The sequence below is a fragment of the Prunus persica genome, chromosome G4, assembly GCF_000346465.2.
Source record: "Prunus persica cultivar Lovell chromosome G4, Prunus_persica_NCBIv2, whole genome shotgun sequence".
Classification (NCBI taxonomy): Eukaryota; Viridiplantae; Streptophyta; class Magnoliopsida; order Rosales; family Rosaceae; genus Prunus; species Prunus persica.
In genome coordinates, this window is record NC_034012.1 from 17,245,077 (window position 1) to 17,262,348 (window position 17,272).

At 34.9% G+C, this 17,272-nt stretch overlaps 3 protein-coding genes across 3 annotated transcripts; 2 read left to right on the forward strand and 1 right to left on the reverse strand.

The window, feature by feature from the left end:
• Nucleotides 2,012-3,132, forward strand: LOC109948666. Its single transcript, XM_020562354.1, has 3 exons — nucleotides 2,012-2,426; nucleotides 2,685-2,816; nucleotides 2,888-3,132. Exons 1-3 carry the CDS (start codon nucleotides 2,012-2,014, stop codon nucleotides 3,130-3,132), a joined length of 792 nt encoding a protein of 263 aa, XP_020417943.1.
• Nucleotides 9,064-11,507, forward strand: LOC109948667. Its single transcript, XM_020562355.1, has 2 exons — nucleotides 9,064-10,171; nucleotides 10,471-11,507. Exons 1-2 carry the CDS (start codon nucleotides 9,064-9,066, stop codon nucleotides 11,505-11,507), a joined length of 2,145 nt encoding a protein of 714 aa, XP_020417944.1.
• Nucleotides 11,975-15,503, reverse strand: LOC109948876. Its single transcript, XM_020562660.1, has 8 exons — nucleotides 15,380-15,503; nucleotides 15,082-15,282; nucleotides 13,517-13,749; nucleotides 13,335-13,422; nucleotides 13,145-13,231; nucleotides 12,842-13,047; nucleotides 12,432-12,655; nucleotides 11,975-12,347 (listed from the first exon to the last, which is right to left on the reverse strand). Exons 2-6 carry the CDS (start codon nucleotides 15,214-15,216, stop codon nucleotides 12,898-12,900), a joined length of 693 nt encoding a protein of 230 aa, XP_020418249.1. The 5' UTR covers nucleotides 15,217-15,282; nucleotides 15,380-15,503; the 3' UTR covers nucleotides 11,975-12,347; nucleotides 12,432-12,655; nucleotides 12,842-12,897.

Here is a 17,272-nt window from a genome sequence, read left to right on the forward strand (position 1 = left end):
ATAAACTATTTAACAAATATATATTCAAAATGCAAGAAACATTTTTTAAAAAAAATTAGGACATTGAATTTTAAAAAACGGAAATTATGTACAAATAATTTACCTCAATGCTAAAAATTTTGCCACTTCGATGGCCATTTCCGTACGAGTCGAACCCGATCTTTCACAAAATTCAGCATGAGGTTGCAACTGCTATTAGGAATAGTAGTGTATATAAATTTAAAGAAAAATTAGGTATTAGACATAATTAACTTTACTAATTAGTATGTGAGACATTGGGTATTTTGGTTTGGGTTTTAATACCTAGGAAAGAATTGCTATTTTAGATTAGGCCAAAGAGGAGGCCCAGATTCGTTGGGCGAGCTCAAAAATAAAAACGGAAAAGAAAATTCTACCATTCTTCTTAAAAAGCCTGGCTCATCTTTAAACCTAGCAAATTAAATGACTCTTTTACCCCTGGCTGTTTAAACTACAAATGATTTGGTCTTGGTTTCTCTTTCGTTTTCCTTTGACTTTGAGGTTTTGGAGCTCTGGTTCTCATTTTGCCATTGGAGCTTCAATTTGTTGGTAGGTTTTTGTTCGTTTTTCTTCTTTTTTTCTTTTTTCTTTTTTCTACTACGTTTTCGTTCGATTTGCATACGGAATGAGGGTCAATTTTGGGTGATTTCTGTTCTCTTTAGTTCAGGTATTTCGAGCTCAGTTTTGTTGCACGATTTTGTGGCGCGATCATGTGGCATTCAATGCTAAACCATGTCTTCTTCATTTTGCGATCATATTTGATTTTGAGCTGCTGTTTATTTGCGGGGATTTTTGGCAGTCCTAGGTGTTGAGGTATGAGTACTTAAAAACCTGTTTTCGTTTATATCAACTTATTTGTTTTTAGAATTTAGTTTTAGTACTTTTATCTTAGTTTCCTTTTGGTTTCTATTCGAAGTTTTTTGAATTTCTGTCATAAACGACATCTGTTTGTTTCAGTTTTTTAGCAAAAATTGCATTGGAAGTGTTTGGCAATGTTACAATTGCGGATGGACTTGAATTCGTTTAGATTTTATGTCATAAAATGCATATGTTTGTTTCAGTTTTTAGCAGAAACTGCAATGCAATGTCTAGTTTCATAAACTTCATTGGAAGTGTATGGCAATGTTACAACTGTTCATGGCTTTCTTTTGGTTTCTTTTCAAAATTGAGGATATGTTTTCTCATCAAGTGCACTGTTGTTTTCGTTTATTTCAGTTTTTGACTAGAAACTGCTCATCTACATTATTTACTTATTTGAATTGTTTTCTGTTTTTTGTTGTTGTTTTGTTTGCATTTTCAAGGCTAATAGAGGTTTGTATCATAGCCAAGTGCACATGTAAGTCGGAAACCATTATGTTTTCAATTTCATCAAAGTCATCCAAGATTGAAGTTTCGAAGACTTTGTGTCAAAGGTTTAGGGGTTTGCAGTTGGGTAGTTTCATGTTACGGTATTCACTGCCCAGTTATCCAAGTTGTTTACTAGAAACAGATAGCGATTTGGGCATGATGAGGATTGTCGATATCAAATTCGAAGAGTGTGGATATTTTAGTAAAGGATTTATGCAGGAGCAGTGAATATAGTGGTGATTTTTGTGTAAATAAGGAGTTGATAGCATGTGAAAAGGGCGAGTCATCATGTTCTAGTACTGTCGAAGACATAAATGAATTTTTGGGCAGGTCGAAGAGTGCAAGTACTAAGCCTTTGTTGTCAAATAAGTGGGAGACGTATATACATCATGTAGGGCAGAAGTTTGACGGTGGTGCAGAGGAGTTTCGGTTGAAATTGTGCAAGTATGCTCTTGAAGTAGGATTTAATTTTTTATATGCCAGCAATGACAAGAAGCAGGTGATTGCTGTTTGTTCAAATAAGAAATTTGAGGGTTGTAGCTAGCGTGTTTATGCTTCTCGTTGTGAAGCTACTGGCTGTTTTGTAATTTGGACGTTAAATAAAGTGCATACATGTACAGGTTGGATATGGGAATCAAAAAGTAAGATGATGAGGTCTCGTGTGGTGTCCTCTCTCTTTGTCGACAGAATTCGTGCAAAACCTAAGCTGAAGCTAGTTGAGATTATACATGAGTTCAAAAATTATTATGGTATAGACATTTCATACTACCACACATGGTTTGGTAAAGAGCTAACTAAATTGGACGTTCACGGTGATGAGTCGAAGTCCTTCAATGAGTTAGTGTGGTATGTAAATGCCGTAAAGGGAACTAACCCTGGTTCTCTCTGCGTTCTTGAATGTGAAGCTGGAATTAACCGCTTTAGACGATTTTTTGTGTCGTTTGGCGGTTGCATTGTTGGATTTCAATATTGCATGCCCTTGTTGTTTATTGATGCTACGTTTTGGAAGAGCAAGTACTATGGGCAGCTTCTCTGTGCTTCCGGAAATAATGGGAATCAAGGTATGGTTATTGTAATGTATTGCATATTTCACTTGTCGCGGTTCTTGTTTCATAATTTGATTTTCTTAATAACTTTTGCAAGTCTGTGGGAATGTTGCAACTGCTCATGAACTTAAATGTGTTTTAAACTTAGTTTTAGTACTTTGATCATGGATTTGCCTTTCGATTTTCTTTCAAATTTGAGCAAATTTGTTTTCATAAACTACACTGCAGTTTCCGTTTGTTGCTTATACTTGTGCTTTTGGTTTTGTTTTACAGCGTTTTATCCTCTAGCTTTTGGAGTTGTTGATTCTGAGACAGAGGAGAATTGGACTTGGTCTCTTCAACATTCGGCTGCTATATTGCTTCCGATGGGGAGAGTGGTGACCTTTTTCTCGGATTGCAATCAAGGTTTGTTAAATGCAATGGGGTTTGTGTTTCTTGGATGGCCTCATTCTTACTGTTACTATCACCTCAAGCAGAATTTGATATCGAAGTCCCGAAGTCAGGTTATGGGAAACTGCTCCAAGACTATGTTATCAATTTATTTAGTATATGCGCATATGCTGTAACGGAGGAAGAGTTTAAGGTAGCAATGGACAAGTTGGTGATTGTTGGGAGTTCGAAAGTGAAGGCATTTATATCTGATTTGTCTAGAGATCACTATGCCAACACATTTTTCAAAGGAATGCGTTATGGGCAGATGGCAAGCAATTTAGCCGAGTAATTTAATAATTGGGTTGGTGTGTTTTGAGATTTGCCGATGCTACCTTTGATAGAAGGGATTCGACAGAAATTGATGGTATTGAATTCTCAACGACGAATTGAAGTGGAGAAGTGGACAACAATTTTGTGTCTGGAGATTGAAACTAGACTGTGGGAAAACGCAGAGGCTGGTAGGACTTAGGCAGTTCATCGTTCTAGTTGCACTATTTTTGAAGTATTTGCTGATTATTCTGTGATGGTTGATCTCGAGCAAAGGACATGTTCTTGCCGTCTTTGGAAAATTGATGGTTTTCCTTGTACCATGTGGTCGTTGGGAAATGCTTGGGCAACAACGGTTCTGCATCTGGAGTTGTGCTTTAGCCACTTACAAAGAGGTCAGTCGGAAGACCACCAACGAAGAGGATCAAAGCTTTTGGTGAATTTATAAGGCCATTGAAATGCAGTCGGTGCAGTGTTGCTGGGCACAACAGGAAGACTTGCAAGCCGGTGATATGAACATTCCTTCTCAATTGACGATTGCTTATGTTAGATATGATTTTGGTGAATTTATAAGGCCATTGAAATGCAGTCGGTGCAGTGTTGCTGGGCACAACAGGAAGACTTGCAAGCCGGTGATATGAACATTCCTTCTCAATTGACGATTGCTTATGTTAGATATGATTTAGTAAATGTATAGTCAGTTTCTGCATTGCAGTTTTTGTAGTTTTTAGTTGCTTTTAATTGGCTACACAAATTCTAATTGGATATTATGATTATTTTTTGAAGTTAATGAAAATTATACAATTGTTTCACTAGTGGATATTCATTTTTAACTGCCATTCAATGCTTGTTTTCAGTTTTGAGCAAATTTTGTTTCATAAATTGCACTGCAGTTTCCGTTTGTTTGTTGCAGTTTTTGACCAAAAATTGCAGTGCAGTTTCTTGTTCCATAATTCAATTTCAGAATAATTTTCGCTAGTCTATGGGAATGTTACAACTACTCATGGAGTTAAATGTGTTTTGATATTAGTTTTAGTACTTCGATTATGCCTTTGCCTTTCGGTTTCTTTTCACATTAGATTTGAGCATATGTTTTTGCATACACTGCACTACCGTTTGTTGTAGTTTTTCACCACAAAATTCAGTGCAGTTTTTTTTGTCTCATAATTCGATTTCAGAATAATTTTTGCAAGTATATTGGAATGTTACAACTGCTGACCTACTTAAATGTGTTTTGAACAAAGTTTTAGTACTTTGATTATGACTTTGGCTTTTGGGTTCTTTTCACATTTTTTGAGCAGATTTCATTTGTTGCAATATTTGACTAGAAAATTCAATGCAGTTTGTTGTTTCCTTTTCGTTTTGTTGTATCCTATTCCAAGATTATATTACAATTTAGATGTGTAAGAAATATGTTCTCATATACCATAACTAGAAAAATTTACAAACATCCACAAGAATTAATATACATATTGTCTTGAGTTAACAAAAGGCAAATCACTAGAGACGATTAATTACACAGTGTTCGTGGTGTAGGAGGTTTGTGACGTATTTAGCTCGATATTCATTCATGAAATTCTTGTCTACACTTTTTGGAATGAGCTATCCTTGGGATATTTTATCCATGTAAAACATGCCGAACATGCCGCAATCCAACCTGCAAATGAATACGAGATTAGTTTTTGGTTTTGAATGATTTCAAACTATGATGAATGGTTGAGTAGACACAATTCTTACGAAGATGAACTTTGTTGAGCACATTCTGTGTTATCCTCAAATGGAAACTGATATGGATTTTGCAGAATCCAATTGAGAGTGAGTTCTTCATTCAGGGACAAGTCTTTCTGTACAGGTGTAGGGGGCCCTTCCTTTTGCTTCCCAAGTTTTTGTTTTTTTCTAGTTTCTAAGAACGCTTGTGCTTGAGGTCTGATGTATCCTAGCCACCCTTCAACAATATTAACCTGTTTAAAGAAGAAGAGAAAAAGAGAAAAAGAAATAGTAATCAATGCATTGCATATTATAGTTTTGGTCTGAAATTAGGCAGTAGGTATAATACAGAAACTGCAATGTGTCATTCAATGCTCTAGAAAGGTTTGCATGTAAGACTGCAAGCATTGAATGGCAATTTATTAGTATATATTTTTCGAAAACTGCAGTGCAGTGTCTGTTTAAACAATTTTGAATTTTGAAAATAATTCTTACCCAAGTCCATGTAAACCCTATTTTCTCCTCCTCGATTTGTATATAGGCCTTAATAACTAGTCATTTAAATATATATGTATATTTTTAAAATCAAAATCAATATTCATTGTCATCCAGATTCCAGAATGCATGAAACGAAAATTTGGAAGTGCAAATTTTCAAAAGAAAAACAAAACAAAATAAAAAAAAAAAAAAAAAAAAAACTGAAAGCGCAGATACAACAAAATGTAACAATATTCATGTAACAATTATTTATTATTTGAAAACCAAAACAAAAAGAATCATAAGGTTGAAACTTATAGTACCTCTTGTTTTCCGAAACCGCCCATTCCAAAACGCTCTCCTGATGCCATAAATAACAACATATCTTTTTGAAAGGGAAGTTGGAGGTTGTTGGTTGCATATGTAAGAGCAAAGCCCTTACAAATGGTTAACATCATCAATCAAAATCTGACCCTTCTCTTAAATTTCTACTAACCCACTGGAACTGCAACAAACACGACATCAATATGTTTCACTTCCTTCCAGCATGAAACGTTAAAAACTAAAGAAAAAGAATTCATGTATTGCAACATAAAACTACCTGAATTTCTTTTTCTGATTGGAGTTTCCCGACTTGATGTATGAGACGAAGATAATTTCGGATTCTTCAAGTTTTTAAGCCAGAAAGATTATCCAAAAATTAGAAAAGGAAAGTGTATGATGGAAGCAGATGGGTGTGGTGAACAAACAAAGTTATTGTGCTGTTTGTGAAGGGGGCGTGGCCTTTGATTTCTTCAAGGTCATTATGTTGAGTAACGCGAATCTCTGCAAAGATGTTTCAATTTTCAATGGACTGGTTAGTGGTCTGTGTTGCTCGAGAGATGCGAGTGCTTGCCAGCTTTCTCTGACAGCTTTCCCTTCTCTGCTATTTCTTGTCTTCTTCAGTATTGAAGTGCATGGTAGAATAGTATAGTCAGGCCTAAAAATTATTTTTTGTCTGTCAAGAGGGTTACAGGAATGATATCGAAAGGTGTTTTGATATCCTTTAAGTTCGGTGGGCAATTATTAGGGGTGTTATGTGTATGTTTGATGAGGAGGTGTTGTGAAACATTATGATGACGTGCATCATCCTCCATAACATGATTATAGAATATGAGTATGATTATGATGCTCCAGACATGTTCGAACCCGATCTTATGAACACCACCTTTACAAGAATTTATGAAAGGCACATGGGAGCAAATGAACAACCACTAGAGCATGAACCGTCGGTTAAGGACGGTTGTTTCATGAACCATATGATTGATCAATATACGGAGATGCAATCATCTTATATTTACGAACGGCGTCAAGTTGACTTAATGGAGCACTTATGAGCAGTAAGAGGTAATAACGGTGAATGAAGTGAAGTGAAGATGCTTTGTTTTTAATTTTTCTTTGTGTTGATGTATGTTTTATTTGTATTTTGTTTTGAATTATGCTTTGGTTGTGATTTTTTTTATTTTTTATTTTTAAAAAAATTATAATTATGTTTTGTTTGATGTATACAATGTGTTGAATAAAAATGTATTTTATTGAATGATTTCTTTATTCACTTAAAAAAAAAGAAAGCAACACAACTAATTAAAAAAAACTATTAATTAAATAAAAGACAAGAATTACAACTACTTTAATACAAAACAAGCAATACAATTAAATAAAAGGCAAGCAAACTAACTTAATAGTTTTGATCATTTAACCAATCGGTGTAGCTAGGTCAATCGTCACGGAAAAGTCTTTTTCTCATAATATCCCTTCGTTCTAGCTTCCAAAATTGTTTTGTTTCAGGAACATATGGCTTGTATCCATGGTTATGGTTTCCCGATCCTTCTTCCCAATGTCTTGTTTGCATATATACTCAATTTCTCTTGCATATTTTTCATTCATTGCATTCTCCGCCTCATCTTTTTTCATGTCTAACTCAATTCTCATGTTGCCGTTCCTTGCAATTTGCTCCAAAAAATTTGCAGTATAATTGCTAGAAGTACTCCCTCTCTTCGCCTTCACCGCCTTTCGATCAATAGGCCTCGACTCCTTTTGAATTGGTGAGTCTTGACTCATCGGGGAATCCAAAGGGAAATCCGATGCCGTTGAATCATGGAGTGACATCTCGTTCAACATAACAGTCAGACCCGTGAGAATAATTCTGATTCGTGAACAATTTTTCACCACCTCCCAACATTATTCATGGTTGAAAAATTTTCTGCCTTGGCCAATGGCATCGAACCACATTTGTGCTTGCATAATCTATTAAAAACAAAATTGGAAATGCAAGAAACATTAAAAAAAATAATAATTAGAACATTAAATTTAATAAAACATAAATTACAAATAATTTACCCCATTGCTAAGATTTTACTCTGATGGTTGTCCCGCGCTTTTGCCACACATCTCTTCATTTCCCTAACTCTTTATTCAAAACTTTCCACCTACTAGCCAATGCCATTTCCGTATCAGTCGAACTTGATCTTTCATAAAATTTGGTATGAGGTTGGAATTGCTCTTAGGAATAGTGGCTAGTTATATCAGGTTTTAGTATATATAAATTTAATTTAAAATTTAAGAAAAATTAGGTTTTAGACATAATTAACTTTATTAATTAGTTTGTAAGATATTGGATATTTTGGTTTTAGTTTTAATACCTAGGAAAAAACTACTATTTTGGATTAACCCAAATAGAGGCCCAGATTCGTTGGGCCAGGTAAAAAATAACAACTGATAAGACAATTCTACCCTTATTCTTAAAAAGCTTGGCCCATTTGTAAACCTACAAAGTAAATGACGCTTTTGCCCCTGAATGTTTAAACAAGGCGCGAGCCTGTTCTCTCTCTGTTTCGTTTTCGTCCTCGTTTGTTTGGCAGCAGATTTCGTTCGTTTTCGTTTTCGTTCTCGCCGTTGGAGCTCAATTTTCTGGTTGGTTTTCCTTTTATTTCTTCCTTTTTCGTTCGATTATCATGCCGAATCTGTCATTTTTTTTGTTCGATTATCATGCCGAATCTTTTTCGTTCGATTATCATGCCGCATCCTGTTCCAAAATTCAGTGCAGTTTGTTTGTTTCCTTCTAATTGGATAATCTTTCGTTCGATTATCATGCCGAATCTGTCAGTTTTGGGTTTTTCGAGCTCAGTTTTGTGGCTCGATTTTGTGACGCGATCTTGTGGCTCGATTTTTTTTGCCTCCTCTGCTATAAACTGCATCTGTTTGTTGGAGTGTTGGCAGAAACTGCAATGCAGTTTCTGGTTTCATAAAGGCAATGTTACAACTACTCATGGAGTTAAATGTGTTTTGATATTAGTTTTAGTACTTTTAACTTGGTTTCCTTTTGGTTTCTATTCGATTTGTTTTGCCTCCTCTGTTATAAACTGCATCTGTTTGTTGGGGTGTTGGCAGAAACTGCATTGCAGTTTCTGGTTTCATAAAGGCAATGTTACAACTGCTCATGGAGTTAAATGTGTTTTAAATGTGTTTTTATCTAAGTTTTAGTACTTTGAACATGGTTTTCTTTTGGTTTCTATTCAAATTTAAGGGTATGTTATCACATAAAGTGCAATGTTGTTTCTGTTATTTCAGTTTTTGACTATAACCTGCAGTGCAGTTTCTTGTTTCATAATTCGATTTCATACTAATATTTGGACTTCTATTGGAATGTTACAACTGCTCATGTACATTATTTAGTGATTTTAATTGTTTTCTGTTTTTGTTTGTTGTTTTGTTTGCATTTTCAAGGCTAATGGAGGTGTGTGTCATTGCCAAGTGCATATATAAGTCGGAAACCATCATGTTTTCAGTTTCATCAGAGTCATCCATGGTTGATATTTTGGAGACTTTGTGTCTGAGGTTTAGGGGTTTGCAGTTGGGTTGTTTCACATTACGGTATTCAGTGCCCAGTTATCCGAGTTGTTTTCTAGAAACGGATAGCGATTTGGACTTGATGAGGACATTTTTGTTGATATTAAATGAGAAGATTGTTGATATTTTAGTGAAGGATTTATGCGGGAGCAGTGAATATAGTGGTGATTTTTGTGTAAATAAGGAGTTGATAGCATGTGAAAAGGGCGAGTCGTCGTGTTCTAGTACTGTCGAAGACAGAAACGAGTTTTTGGGCAGGTTGAAGAGAGCAAGTGCTAAGCCTTTGTTGTCGAATGAGTGGGAGACATACATACATCATGTGGGGCAGAAGTTTGACGGTGGTGCAGAGGAGTTCCGGTTGAAATTGTGCAAGTACGCTCTTGAAGTAGGATTTAATTTTTTATATGCCGGCAATGACAAGAAGCGGGTGGTTGCTGTTTGTTCGAATAAGAAATTGGAGGGTTGCAGCTGGCGTGTTTATGCTTCTCGTTGTGAAGCTACTGGCAGTTTTGTAATTCGAACGTTAAATAATGTTCATACATGTGCGGGTCGGATACGGGAATCAAAGAGTAAGATGATGAGGTCTCGTGTGGTGTCCTCCCTCATTGTGGACAGAATTCGTGCAAAACCAGAGCTAAAGCCAATTGAGATTATACACGAGTTCAAAGATTATTATGGTATAGACATTTCATACTACCAGGCATGGTTTGGCAAAGAGTTAGCTAAATTGGACGTTCACAGTGATGAGTCGAAGTCCTTCAACGAGTTAGTGTGGTATGCGGACGCCGTAAAGGAAACTAACACTGGTTCTCTCTGCACTCTTGATTGTGAAGCTGGAATTAATCGCTTTCGACGGTTTTTTGTGTCTTTTGGCGGTTGCATTGCTGGATTTCAATATTGCATACCCTTTTTGTTCATTGATGCTACGTTTTTGAAGAGCAAGTACAAGTGGCAGCTTCTCTGTGCTTCGAGAAAGAATGGAAATCAAGGTATGGTTACTGTAATGTATTGCAGATTTTCATTTGTTGCAATTTTTAGCAGAAACTGCATTGCAGTTTCTTGTTTCATAATTCGATTTTATTAATATTTTTTGCATGTTTGTGGGAATGTTGTAACTGCTCATGAACTTAAATGTGTTTTAAACTTAGTTTTAGTACTTGGATCATGGATTTGGCTTTTGGTTTCCTTTCAAATTTGAGCAGATTTGTTTTCACAAACTGCACTGCAGTTTCCCTTTTTTGCGTATACTTGTGCTTTTGGTTTTGTTTTGCAAGGTTTTATCCTCTAGCTTTTGGAGTTGTTGATTCTGAGACAGAGGAGAATTGGACTTGGTTTCTTCAACATTTGGCTTCTATATTGCTACCGATGGGGAGAGTGGTGACCTTTTTCTCGGACCGCAATCAAGGTTTGTTAAATGCAATGGGGTTTGTGTTTCCCGGATGGCCTCATTCTTACTGTTATTATCACCTCAGACAGAATTTGATATCAAAGTACCCGAAGTCAGGTTATGGGAAACTGCTCCAAGACCGTGTTATCAATTTATTTAGTAGATGCACATATGCTGTTACGGAGGAAGAGTTTAAGGTAGCAATGGAGGAGTTGGTGATTGTTGGGAGTTCGAAAGTGAAGGCATTTATATCTGATTTGTCTAGAGATCACTATGCCAACGTATTTTTCAAAGGAATGCGTTATGGGGAGATGGCAAAGAGTTTAGCGGAGTCCTTTAATAATTGGGTTGGTGTGTTTCGAGATTTGCCGGTGCTACCTTTGATAGAAAGGATTCGACAGAAATTGATGGTATTGAATTCTCAACGACAAATTGAAGCGGAGAAGTGGACAACAGTTTTGTGTCCGGAGATGGAAACTAGACTCTGTGAAAATGCGGAGGCAGGTAGGACTTGGGCAGTTCGTCGTTCTAATTGCACTGTTTTTGAAGTATTTGCTGATTATTCTGTGATGGTTGATCTTGAGCAAAGGACTTGTTCTTGCCGTCTTTGGCAAATTGACGGTTTTCCTTGCACACATGCGGTGGCTACAATCCTAGCAAAGAGAGATTCAGTTTATGATTACGTGGAGTGTTACTACAAAACCGACTTCTTTCGAAAAGCCTATGAGAGTCCTATTTTTCCTATTCCAGATATTGGGAAAGGATTGGGCAGCAATGGTTCTGCAGCTGGAGTTGTGCTTCCGCCAATTACAAAGAGGCCAGCCGGAAGACCACCAACAAAGAGGATCAAAGTTTTTGGTGAATTTAAAAGGCCATTGAAATGCAGTCGGTGCAGTGTTGTTGGGTACAATAGGAAGACTTGCAAGGCTATTATATGAACACTCCTTCTCTTTTGACAATTTTTTATTTTAGATATGGTTTAGCGAATGTATAGTCAGTTTCTGCGTTGCACTTTTTGCAAAAACTGTATTGCAGTTTTAGTTGCTTGTAATTGGCTACACAGCTTCTAATTGGATATTGTGATTCTTTTTTGAAGTTAATGAAAATTATACAATTGTTTAATGAGTGGATATTCGTTTTCGACTGCCATTCAATGCTTGTTTTCATATTTTGAGCAGATTTTGTTGCAGAAACTGCATTGCAGTTTCTGTTTATTTCAGATTTTGTTGCAGAAACTGCAGTGCAGTTTTTGTTTATTTGTTGCAGATTATGAGCAGAAACTACATTTCAATGCTGACCTACTTAAATGTGTTTTGAACAAAGTTTTAGTACTTTGATTATGGCTTTGGCTTTTGGGTTCTTTTCACATTTTTTGAGCTGATTTTTTATTTTTATTTATTTATATAAACTGCACTGCAGTTTTAATTTGTTGCAGTATTTTTGACCAGAAAATTCAGTGCAGTTTGTTTGTTTCCTTTTCGTTTTGTTGCATCCTGTTCCAAGATTATATTACAGTTTATATGTATAGGAAATATGTTCTCATATACCATGACTAGAAATATTTACAAACATCCACAAGAATTAAGATACATATTGTCTTGAGTTAACGAAAGGCAAATCACTAGAGACGATTAATTACACAGTTTTTGTGGTGTAGGAGTTTTGTAACATATTGTGCTCGATATTCATTCATGAATTTCTTGTCCACACTTTTTGGAATGGGCTGTCCTTGTGCTATTTTATCCATATAGAACATGACGAACATGCCGCAATCCAATCTGCAAATGAAATACAAGATTAATTTTTTTTGCTTTTGAATAATTTCAAACTGTAATGAATAGTTGAGTAGACACAATTCTTACGAAGATACACTTTGTTGAGCACATTCCATGTCATCCTCAAATGGAAACTGCAATGGATTTTGCATAATCCAATTGAGAGTGAGTTCTTCAGTTGGAGTCAAATCTTTTTGTACAAGTGTCGGGGGCCCTTCCTTTTGCTTCACAAGTGTTGGTTTTTTTTTAGTTTCTATGAACACTCGTGCTTGAGGTCTTATATATTCTAGCCACCCTTCAACAATATTAACCTGTTTAAAGAAGAAGAAAAAAAGAGAAAAAGAAATGGTAATCAGTGCATTGCATATTATAGTTTTGGTCAGAAATTAGGCAGTATGTATAATACAGAAACTGCAATGCAGTTTCTGTTCCTGTTTGTGCTGAGAAATTAAGACAGTTTCATTCCACTTACAAAGTTTTGAGCAATGTCAATGTACCTTTCTTCTTTTCTACGTCCCAACGATCTAAGTGGATTGTAGTGTCTCCACTTTCGTTAATTTTTGTGAAATGTGAGAAGTGTGAAGTGGAACTCTTCTTTTGAAATAATCAAAAAGAAAAGAACACTGCATTTCCCGAGTTTTTCAAGTAAGTGTTCATACAGGAACCTGTGCCAAGATGGCTCTTGGAAGCTTTGCATGTAAGCCTGATATCATAGAATGGCAATTTGTTAGTATATATTTTTCGAAAACTGCAGTGCATTGTCTGTTTAAACAATTTTGAATTTTCAAAATAATACTTACCCAAGTCCATGTGGACATGTACTGTGGACTCTCTGTCTGCATAGGCTCTACTTTATCCTCCTCTATTTGGATATAGGCCTCAATAACCTGTTTCACATTTATTGGAGAAAAATGGAATTATAAATGGGTAATATAGGTAGCACAAATAAAAAATACAGTGCAGTGTGTTATAGAATTGGTAAATACTTACGTTTTGTGACAGTTCCAGGTCCCATACAATATCTTTGAGATCATGGTTTGTCACTTTCTCATCATTGAGTCCTGCCCAAAAGTTATCACTGCGGATTCGAATACATGAAATTCACAAGATTAGTTTTAGTTTAATTGTAATTAAAAGATGAAAGAATTGTTATTTTGGAATAGAGATATTACCGAGGTTGAGTACTTAAGTAGTGTTTTTCAATTCTTTCCCTGTCCGCCTTTGGAATTTTCTGCCACACCTTCCTCTGACCCCATCCTAGTTTTTTCTTTGTTGGCTTTTTTTGTCCTTCATTTTCATCACTTGATTGTTGCAGATCTACAGGTATTGAATCATGAAGGCTCGTTCCTTTTGGGAGATCAGGAATTGGATTTGTGGCATCGGGTTGAGATGCCTCTTGTGTTAACTGCAGATTGAAAGGAAACTAATTAGAAACTTCATTCGATAAAACAGAAACTGCAATGCAGTTTCCATTTCTGTAAAGCAGATAACACACTACATTGCAGGAAATGGAAACTGCATTTCAGTTTCTGTTTCTGTAAAGCAGATAACACATTGCATTGCAGGAAACGGAAACTGCATTACAGTTTCTGAAATTGAATTATGGAACCAGAAACTGCAATTGCAATTTCTGGTCAAAATCTGCTACAAACAACCAGAAACCAAAAGGCAAAAACAGTACTGAAACTAATATCAAAACAAATTTAACTTCATGAGCAATTATAACATTCTCATAAACCTTAGCAAAAAGCACTCTGAAATTGAATTGTGGAACCAGAAACTGCATTGCAGTTTCTGGTCAAAATCTGCTACAAACAACCAGAAACCAAAAGGAAGAAACAATACTGAAACCGTCGTCGGTGTAAAACTTAAATTCGAAGAGAGTACTGATTCATTTTCTTACGGTTTAGCTTCGGTCGTCGTCGGTGGTCGTTGCTCGTCGTCATTGCTAGTCGTCTTCGTTTCTAGTCGTCCCCGTTGCTGCTCGTCGGCTTCGTTTTTGGAGAATAGTTTGTAGGTTTGCAGTGGGATATGAAAGGTCGCGCGAAACCAGTTTTTGAAGTGATTAAATTTGAGTAGTGTCGTTTTGTGTTGTGTTTTGTGAGAATGTTATGTCGTTTTGACAGTTTTAAGTTTTGGTTTATAATTAAATAAACTGTATTTGACAGTTAAGCACAATGGCACATGTAGTAATTTTAGGGTTGTTGGATGTCCTTTTGGTAAAATTAGGTGGCTTTGGTTTTATATTAATTAAGCAAAATTAATTATCTTTCTTCCAAATTAGTTAAGTTTTTTATGGGTTAAAACTAAAGAGCCCTAAAATTAAATACAAAAAATTTTAAATCACTTTCTGTTCTCCTAATCCTACACTTTTAGAAAATTAATGCACACACATCACACATGACCAAGGACAAGAATTCCCTAAATTAACTAAAACAAAAACTGGTCATTTAAATATATATATATGTATATTTTTTAAATCAAACTCAACATTCATTGTCATCCAGATTCCAGAATGCATGAAACCAAAATTTGAAAGTGCAAATTTTCAACAGATAAAAAATAAAAAATAAAAAACTGAAAGCACAGATAAAACAAAATGGAACAAAATTCCATTTTCTATAATAAATTCATACTTAGCAAATAGATAACAATATTCACTAAAAAATTCATATAACAATTATTTATTATTTGAATACCAAAACAAAAAGAATCATAAGGTTGAAACTTATAATACCTCTTGTTTTCCGAAACCGCCCATTCCAAAACGCTCTCCTGATGCCATAAATAACAACATATCTTTTTGAAATGGAAGTTGGAGGTTGTTGGTTGCATATATAAGAGCAAAGCCCTTACAAATGGTTAACATCATCAATCAAAATCTGACCCTTCCCTTAAATTTCTGCTAACCCACTGAAACTGATACCGTGCACTTCAACTGCAAGAAACACGACATCAATATTTTTCACTTCCTTCTAGCATGAAAGCGTTAAAAACTAAAGAAAAAGAATTCATGTATTGCAACATAAAACTACCTGAATTTCTTTTCTGGTTGGAGTTTCCCAACTTGGTGTATGAGACGAAGATAATTTCCCAACAATATCTTTTGGAATTCTTCAAGTTTTTAAGCAGATGGGTGTGGTGAACAAACAAAGTTATTGTGCTGTTTGTGAAGGGGTTGTGGCCTTTGATTTCTTCAAGGTCATTATATTGAGTCACGCGAATCTCTGCAAATATGGTTCAATTTTCAATGGACTGGTTAGTGGTCTGTGTTGCTCGAGAGATGCGAGTGCTTGCCAGCTTTCTCCGACTGCTTTCACTTCTCTGCTATTTTTTGTCTTCTTCACTGTTGAAGTGCCTAAAATAGATACCATGTACTATCACTCCAACACAGAAAAAGTTATAGGAGTTGCTAATAGAAATGTCCATGTAATTATTATATTTTAACATAAACCCAATCATTCTTTAACTCATATTTAAGATAATTTTTATTTTTGTATTATACACTAAATTACAATATTCTATGCCATGTAAGATAACATTTACCATGCTTTTTCAATCTTTCCTCTCAATTCTTTCTTTCAAATTTCTTTATTTGAAGATTTTTTAGATCAATACATTGGTCATTGCAGTGTAAATTTGTATGTGGGTTTTGGAGATAGTATTTTTTATCGACAATTCCAGTGAGGAGTGTCTACTTATTTTCCTAAATAGAAGATGAAATGTTGTTGAATAATATTCAACAAAAAAAGAAAAATACTTATACTAATAAAAGCACATTAGAACATCTTTCTTTGTCTAAAGTGAGGCCCTTTTTAGTTCGCGGAAAGGATTTGTTGGGAGTGGAAGGTTCAAGATTCATTTTTCATGTGTTGGTTTGTGTAAGAAAGCAAAATAAACTTTGTTTAATTATACCCATGTTAGAAATATGAATCAAATTAAATTAAAAAAGGATGCATTTACTACTATACAAAGCCGGTCCTGGGTTTTCTAAGGCCCAGGGCAAATTTTCTCAAGTGTGCCCCTTTATACAAATTAAACAAAAATAAATAAATTATCAACTAATTAATTTTATTAAAATTATAAGAATTTACAAAAGATAAGGAAGAACACTTTGGGGCCTCATTAAAACCTTGTTTTGGGAAAACCCAATGGGACAAACCCCAAACGAAGGAAAAAGAGTACCCCAGATTGTAAACATTGCATTAAAAAATGAAAACTACATATTCTCATTTTCTACTAATTCTTCCAATTGAATTGGTTGTTCATATTCATTTGGTAAATCTTCATCTAAATTTTCAAGTGAAGCATTGGTTTATTTAACAAAATATTTATTCAAAGATCCTCTTAAACTTTGAACAATTTCTTCTTCTTTTTTCTTTATTTGTCTCTTGAGATTTCCGGAAAGTTGTTTCTTAGGAAATATTTTGTTAATTTTTATAATAAACACAACACAATAAAAAATAATAAAAATAATTAACAAAGAACAATAAAACCTGGATTTGAGCATATTTTCTTCCACTTGAAACTTCAAATTATAAAGAACACGAATCCCAGCCAAGTTTTCTGTTGAATCAAATAATAAATAAGAAAAAGTTAACAAAGATATGTATTACAATTTACAAAATTTATACATCTAGATTCTATATGTATCTGAAGAAAAAAAAAATTACCTTCAAAGAAAGGCATTGGTCTAGCTTGTGGATGATTTATTTTCCAACTCTGTTGGAGAAGAGGAGAATCACCACCAAAAAAAAAAAATTTGCTTGCTTTGCGTCATGAACTAAGAAGGTCGAAGGGTTTTTCCTTCTTTTTGTGGCTAAGAATCTGTTTTGATTCTCCATATTTGTTGATTTGTTTTATATTATATTATATAATTAATAAGGGACTTCCTTACTCAATACGTTCTTCTTGATATTGAGTATATA

What these genes read in the sequence shown, in the direction of transcription:
- LOC109948876 (XM_020562660.1), bottom strand. Translation starts at nt 15,216, where the DNA reads ATGATGTTAACCATTTGTAAGGGCTTTGCTCTTATATATGCAACCAAC. An exon ending in GCGGTTTCGGAAAACAAGAG is followed by an intron (nt 13,750 to 15,081) that starts GTATTATAAGTT and finishes TTCAATCTGCAG; the next exon opens with TTAACACAAGAGGCATCTCA. An exon ending in ACCTGGAACTGTCACAAAAC is followed by an intron (nt 13,232 to 13,334) that starts GTAAGTATTTAC and finishes AATGTGAAACAG; the next exon opens with GTTATTGAGGCCTATATCCA.
- LOC109948667 (XM_020562355.1), top strand. Translation starts at nt 9,064, where the DNA reads ATGGAGGTGTGTGTCATTGCCAAGTGCATATATAAGTCGGAAACCATC. An exon ending in GAGAAAGAATGGAAATCAAG is followed by an intron (nt 10,172 to 10,470) that starts GTATGGTTACTG and finishes TTTATCCTCTAG; the next exon opens with CTTTTGGAGTTGTTGATTCT.
- LOC109948666 (XM_020562354.1), top strand. Translation starts at nt 2,012, where the DNA reads ATGATGAGGTCTCGTGTGGTGTCCTCTCTCTTTGTCGACAGAATTCGT. An exon ending in CGGAAATAATGGGAATCAAG is followed by an intron (nt 2,427 to 2,684) that starts GTATGGTTATTG and finishes TTTGTTTTACAG; the next exon opens with CGTTTTATCCTCTAGCTTTT. An exon ending in TTTCTCGGATTGCAATCAAG is followed by an intron (nt 2,817 to 2,887) that starts GTTTGTTAAATG and finishes CACCTCAAGCAG; the next exon opens with AATTTGATATCGAAGTCCCG.